Source organism: Rattus rattus, chromosome 1 (assembly GCF_011064425.1).
Source record: "Rattus rattus isolate New Zealand chromosome 1, Rrattus_CSIRO_v1, whole genome shotgun sequence".
NCBI classification, from domain to species: Eukaryota; Metazoa; Chordata; class Mammalia; order Rodentia; family Muridae; genus Rattus; species Rattus rattus.
The window spans coordinates 14,630,572-14,638,068 of NC_046154.1; the positions used below are offsets into that span (position 1 = coordinate 14,630,572).

The window sequence follows — 7,497 nt, forward strand, 5'->3', positions numbered from 1 at the left end:
TGCAGCTGAACCTTTCCTTTATAGCCACACCCTCCTGCCAAAGTCTAACTCTGATTCCAAAGCAACTTCAGTCCAGTTTTCTAGGCAGGTAGACATCAGGCAGGAATCCCCAGCTGTAGGTCAAAATAGAGTAAACCACCAGATTTTTCAACTGGCCTCAGGAGAGGCCACAGAAGCAACAACCTGGCAAGGTAGCCTCAAGAACAGTTCTTGGCAATTATCACAAGTTGAGCTCAACACTGCTGTAAGGCAATCCAATACATGGGTGCTGTTAGTGAAAAGCAGAGAGGCAGAGCAAACCAAACCAATGCTCAGTGATGGTCTCCCACTGTCTGTGGGGTCCTATTTACTCCTTTATCAAGCATCCTTTACATGTCTGCTTTATCAGTACATTCTTTCACCTGTGTCTGCTTCAGGTAAACATTCTTTCCTGTGTCTGCTCTAGGAGAACATCTTTTCACCTGGGATTGTTTTTAAAAAAATGTTCTTTTGCATGTCAGCCTTAGCAAGACAAGGTTTCAGCTTGCTCTGCCTGATTTCTTATACAAGTCAGGACTAATAGCCTAGGAATGGTACACCCACAATAGACTAAGTCCTTCCAAATTGACCAATATTTTAGAAGTGTCTTACACATGGATCTCGTGGAGACATTTCACCAACTGAGACTTCTTCCTCTCTGATGACTCTATTTTCTGTCAAGTTGATACAAAATGCTAGCCAGTCCAGCATGTTACATCTTACAATTCTTATTGCACCTTTTCCCCCATGCCTATAGGAAGAGGTAGAGAGACTCCTACAACCATTGCTGCTTATCTCCTCAGCAGGCTTGCACAGATGCAAACCCTTTCCAAGATTAACGCTTAATGGAAATTCTCTGGTGGTCTTTACCCAGAAGCCTTTTTCTGCCATTTGACTATACTCTATTTATAATGAACATATGATCTGTTTTTGCTTGAACCTCCCTATTTTGCTTCAATTAGCCTGGAACACCTGATTCCATTGCCTTAACTTTGGATTCCAACCCCAATCAACCATACCTGTCCCAAATTCAATGTGGTTTGGGTTTTTGATTTTTTTGTTTTTCTGGGCAGGTGTATAACAAACAGCCCAGGGTGTCCTAGACTTGCTTGACAAGGCCTAGCCTCATCAAATCCTTATTTTAGCATTTGTTTTTATTTATATTTTTCTGTATTTTACTCAAACCAATTGTTAATGGTTTTTATCTGGAGAGACAAAAGGAATGAATGTTCTGTGTGCAACCTTGGGTTCCTGTCATCCCTGGATATTGGCTGAAAAATGAACTGAGTTTCTTTGGGGATCATAAATTATCACAGATGGACAAGATGGCAGGACATTCAGACCAGCAAGAGACTGCAGCATCCATTACTCTATATGACTGATGGCTATTGTGACTAACCCAAGACTCTTAAGGCTCTTAAGCTCCATTGGAGTCAGATCCCCTAATCAATGCTGACTTCCTGTCCCAATGGGTGACAAATCAGATTTGTCTACACACACCGTGCTTATCGACATGGAATCCTAGATGGTTAATGGAACTGGTGACATCAAATGTGCCATCACTAGGTGACAGATAGTAGGGAAGTGGTAAATCTAGGAGCACCTTGATCACATACTCCATGAGCACTGACTGAGTATGACTGACATATGAGTAGAGCATCCAGAGTATTTGCTTAGGAAAGGCTTCATCTGCTCTTGGATTAGACAGTAAAGTCTGATCATGGAACACTAAAATGGCTCAGTGAGTGAGAGTTTGCCACATGAGCTCACAGCCCATAGTGTGATCCCAGAAACCTGCAGTGGGAAAACAAGGAAAGCTCCAGGCAAGATATTACACACCTTTAATCCCAGGAGGGGATTAAACACCAGGGGGGGGGGATCTTTGAGTTCAAGGTCAGCCTGGGACAAAGGAGTCCTAGATCCAGGTGTGGTGACACACACCTTTAATCAGGGCCACATCTTCTACTGGAGACCTACATAGGGACATTGGAAGAAGGAAGATTCACTATTCTTTGACTGCTCGCACTTACCGGCCAGCACACCTACTGAAACCTACTTCTATAGAAGATCACCTCAAACAATCAGCCTCATGGAACTGAGCAACTAGTCGATTGTTGGACTTCCCAACACAGCTGCCCATTGTTGGGTTAGTTGGACTACAGACTGTAAGTCATCACAGTAATTTCCCTTAATATATCGAGATATTCCACAAGTGCTGTGACTCTAGAGAACACTGACTTATACAAGCACATACTCAAACTCACACTCAGAAACACAACAGAGTCACACAAGTCACACTCACAGGCACTTGATGATCAAATCAAAGCACATACTGAAAACAGACTGTGAGGATTTAGTCTGCTGAAGGTGTTAAAATTGGGGAGGCTGGAAAGAGCTTTCTGAATAGGTGTTGACATTCCTCCAATGTAGAGGAACGAATTAAAGAGGTTAGCAGGTGAGGGACATCTCTAGGAGGAGACAGAATTCTAGGATAAAGAATGCATCCAAGAATCAATGGGGGGTGACCTTAGCTGTGATTCACTTAATTGGAGGTATGGAACTTTAAGAGCTCATTTTCTGTAGCCAAGCAGGCACCCCAGTGGAGCAATAGAGACATCAACCCATCCACAAAACTTTTGACCCCAAATTATTCTGTCTACCAGAACTGCAGGCACAGAGGATAGGGCAGAGCCTGATGGGACAGCCAACCAAAAACTGGCCCATCTTGAGACCCATCCAATGGGCAAGTGTTGTAAGACCCCATAGTGGCCTTACCTCAGGAGCACAACCCACAGAGCACAGATTGACAAAGTGACCGCTGCAATACCATGAGTGTATAAGGTTTTTAATCCATATATGTGGTGTTGCTCATCCATGCAGGGAGAGGGAACCCCGAACCCAAAAAACACACAACTTTTATTCATTACAGAGGGCAGACTTCAGCAACAGAGTTAGCTGGCCTATTGTCATTGGTGGTACACAGGACAAAGGATCTGTTCAGGTATTGGCTGGCCTGTTCAAGGGGCTATTCTTGGCTCTATTAGTCACTTTCCTCATCCAGCCCTACACCTGGCCTTGGAGAATCACTGGGAAAGGTCTAAGTTGGCATGTCCCTTAGAGGTGGGGGTGAACTGGGTGGTTGGGCAGGGTCAGGATGACATCTTGTAGTTCTTGGAATTTACCACAGGGAGGGTAGAGGGTCTTTCTGAGAACAGTTGTTTCTTTGTTTTGTCTTAATTAGCTTAGTCAGAATGTTGATCAACAAAACTTTATCATATCACTGGGCATCCTGATGTCAGATGTATCTCTCAGAAAGGTCACAAGTTTGTCATAGGCATCCTGACCACCAGATGTATTTCTCAAAACCTTGTTTTTACAGTTTTGTTTTTCACATCTATGAAACTTTATTTCTTCAGAAGCATCAGTCCCTAACATTATTACTAATATTGTCTTATGCTTGGAGACAGGTACATGTTGTCCTCTGAGAGGCTCTACCTAGCAGGTAACTCAAACAGATACAGATACCCACAGCCAAACAGTGGATGGAGATAGGGGACAATTATCAAAGAACAAAAGGATTATAGGCCCCGAAGGGGATAACTACACATGAAAGCCAGCAGAGTCAACCAACCTAGACCTTTGGGGTTCTCAGAGTGTGAACTACCAACCAAAGAACATATACCAGTTGGACCCAGGCCTCCCCATACATATGTAGCAGATGTGCACCTTTGTTCACGTGGTTCCCAAAATTGAGGGGCTATCCCAAGATTTGTTGCCTGCATTGGGATACGTTCTAACTTGTCTCTCTGATCTGGCTTCAGTGTGAGAGGAGGCACCTAGCCTTGAAGAGACATAAAATGCCAGGGTGGGGGAATACTGGAGGAGGACACTTGCTCACATGAGAAGGTGATGGAGAATGGCAGAAGGATTGTGGGAAGGGGTGACCAGGAGTGGGGCAGTGAGTGGGATGTAAAGTGAATAAGTTAAAAATAATAATTTAGGGCTGGCGAGATGGTTCAGTGGTTAAGAGCACTGACTGCTCTTCCAGAGGTCCTGAGTTCAATTTCCAGGAACCACATGATGGCTCACAACCATCTGTAATGAGATCTGATGCTCTCTTCTGGTGTGTCTGAGGAGAGTGTATTAATAAATTAATAAAAATTTTAAAAATAATAATAATTTAAAAAAAGAAAAAAACAAGAGTAGAGGACGAAACATGGCTAGAGTCCATACCTTCCCTAACACAGGGGGGAGTATATATATATCCTGAGAGGTAACTATAGCTATCAACAAAAACACTCAGAATTCTCCAGCATATTGTTCTGCTGGCCAAGAATTCAGACATCTGTCAGTGGTCTCTGACAACCCAATGCTGGAGTGAAAGGTGTCACCACAATGCTACTTGTTTGATTTTTTTTAAAATAGTATAATTTTTATTCATGTGCATGATGAGTACAATTCTCCTCCCCAGAGACTGCAAAAGAATGTCAGATCATCTGAAGCTGGAGTTACAGGTGGCTATGAGTATGAACAATAAACAATCCTCCCCCACGAAGAGCACCAAGCAGTCTTTTTGGCTTTCCTTTGTCATGGTTGAGCAGTGACCTCTCTCATTGCCAACAGGAACATAGTACGGCCTCCAAGTTGTAGACAGAGTATTCTCCACACCCTGCACAAATGTTACTCATAAAGCAGATCTCTTTTGGCTGCCTTATAACCCTGAGTCTGTTCATAAGATAAGAACAATGTTGTTGAAATCGGTGTGGGAGAACATTACCAAATTCATCATAGACCTCACAGGGGGCAGGGTACATTTCTTTGGTAAGCTGTCTCAGGTTGGCAGTGTGCTGTAGCAGCTTCTTCAGGATGTCCATAGATAAGAAGTTCATCAGAAAATCAACCTCAGTGAGCTGGGAGCATTGGCTCAGAGCAGGCAGGAGGACATCCATTTGGAAATCCGTGATCATACAACTCTTCAATTTTAACTTCTGCATTGTAGCTGTCAATCTTTTTAGAAGTCTTGCTAGAAATTCATGACTTAAATTTATAAAGTCAACGCCACTCAGATCCAGGTGCTTGAGCAGATGGACTCTTGGACACTGGGACAGATGACTCATATCTAACTCTGACAACTTGCAGCGAGTGATTACAAGGGTCTCCAAGGGACTGTTTAAGCACCTAGAGAGAGACAAAGAAGATCACATCCTTAAAATTCAATAGCAGCACACAGAAGGCAATGATTTCAAGGTAGAAGAGGCTAGTTAGGTCCAAGGTCCTTCTGAGCTCATAATGAAACTCAAGATCAGAATACTCTCTGATAGTACACAAATAAGACCTGCTACTATAAATAGAGGACTCAAACCATCACACTATGGTTGCTTTTGCCTGGATCTCTACAGCGCCCTCTGCACTTGGGAGCACAAAACCACATCAGTGGACAGATGGTATCAGGAAGGGAAATTCAGTAGTACTGTCTTGGAAAGACTAGGAACCATTCCTGGCTATGACAACCTCGAGCTCAATGAGCCCCACCTCCATAACACGGACTTTGTCCTGTCCACAGAGCTTCCCCATGGCCATAGTCACTCTCAATCATTACTCAACCCCTACCTGTGCTCAGATAGCCTCAGACCCATGGGGAGACAGAGGCAGATGGAAAGTGTTCATACAGTTCTCAGGACAGAACTGACAGGGAGCAAAATGTGATATAAGTTTTCATAGCCTCTGTGGATCTGTTTTTGCTATATCTGGGTTCTAGGCAAGGAACTTTTCTAAATCATGGACACATATGTGGCAGTTTGAGTTTACTGAAGTGACAACTCAGGGAGTAGAGTATCACCTACTCTAAGACCAATTATTCTAAGGTTACATCTGAGTGAATTTAACAGTGCCTGGAAAGCCAGAGGTGTGCACTGAGATTTCTTGTAACTTAGAAAGGCTTTGATCTGGCCCCTGGATAACGTTCTCTATCCTTACTTACCCGAGCACTTGGTCCAGGTGTTCATTCACAAAGCAGACATCATTCAAATAGAGATGCTGGAGCTTGTTGAGTTTAGAGAAAAGGGGAATGATCATTCCTACATAATAGTCTTCCACCTCTTTATTTCCAAGCCAATTCAAAGATATGTGGATATTATGGAGAAGGAGTTTTTGAAGGTTTATCATCTGGCCCAGGCCAGGGGCTAACATTGCAAGGGTTTCCAGGTCCCAGTGTTCATACACTTCCAATTCCTGGATAGAACTTGGCTCAACTATATCCAAAAGACATGGGTCGTAGAAAGGGTTGGTCCAAAATTCTATCTTCTGACAGTTCACCTGTACTACATCTTTTCTCTCCTTTGCCCACTGATAAAAATATTCATTGTATTTACTTGAATGCCTGGGATTTACAGAAAGGTTTATCCACACGGTCACTGCCTGTTTTCCCTTTTGTATGGGATGATAAATCAATGGTTGTGGATGGCTAATATCTGGAGAGACGACACCATCCTCCATTCCAGTCCACACATTCCAGAAATTGTGGTTGACATCTCGTAAATCAAGCACTTGTAGCTTCCACCTCCTGTGGATCAAGTGGAAAAATAATTAAGATGACAGAAGAAGACTGTGTAAGCAGCTCTCACCCTATCACACAAAGCCCCTTAAATCCATTCCTTGAGGGAAAAGGCCGGGACAGACTCATCGTACATTGCCTGCCTCTGTTCTCTGCTATGCCGCACACACAACTGTTCATTTTTTTCTCTCCTCACAGATAGTGGCATCAGAAGCCTCTGATTCAACTTGGACCATATTGTGAATACTTCTCTTGATCCGTACACTTCCCCTCATACTACTTTGGTGTCACTTACCCTGGTTGAACCTTTTGGGTCATCAGCAAATCCAGGCCACCCAGCACAGCCTTCAAGGTCTCTAGATGAGGTGTCCTCATCAGCGCTCCCACAGGAAGGCATGGGAAGGGCCAGGCTACCACCATATGCCTCAGGATGATACTTTGTTCTCTGCTGAAAGCATCCTTGAAGAGTGCTGGGAAGAGCTCCAAGGGAAGATCCTGCAGAGCTGAGATGGTCAAGGCTTCATCTTGCAGCAGGCTTCTTCTTCCCAGCTCCAGTAGTGTGGGTGGTGTGTTCATCGTGGCTTTCAGGTAGGGAAATGCTATGGAAGTAGCCAGATAAAGAAAAATCTTCAGGGAAAACATTTTTTTAGCTTGCCTAATTATACAAAGCAGACCCAGTCTCAGTCACTGCTCTGGCAATGTCACAAACCTCTATTTCTCATTAGACACTATCTGTTTTCCCACATTTCCCTTAAGGGCCTCCTGGAGATTCATAAGCTCCCATTTCAACTCAATCACCTCTACAGTTCTCCTGCAGGGAAGGTAGTATCAGGACAGTCATCCTGAACTCCACACTTTTGTATGAAATCATCTACAAATATCTCTGACTACCCTAAAAAGCAAAGATAACCGTCCATACACAAACT

At 43.6% G+C, this 7,497-nt stretch overlaps 1 protein-coding gene across 1 annotated transcript; it reads right to left on the reverse strand.

Annotated features, from left to right (window-relative positions):
• Nucleotides 1-4,628: 4,628 nt before the first annotated feature.
• Nucleotides 4,629-7,213, reverse strand: LOC116890271 (PRAME family member 12-like). The gene is made up of 3 exons (XM_032890989.1): nt 6,867-7,213; nt 5,999-6,580; nt 4,629-5,196 (listed from the first exon to the last, which is right to left on the reverse strand). The coding sequence occupies exons 1-3, from the start codon at nt 7,211-7,213 to the stop codon at nt 4,629-4,631; spliced, it is 1,497 nt and encodes a 498-aa protein (XP_032746880.1).
• Between the last annotated feature and the right edge of the window lie 284 nt (nt 7,214-7,497).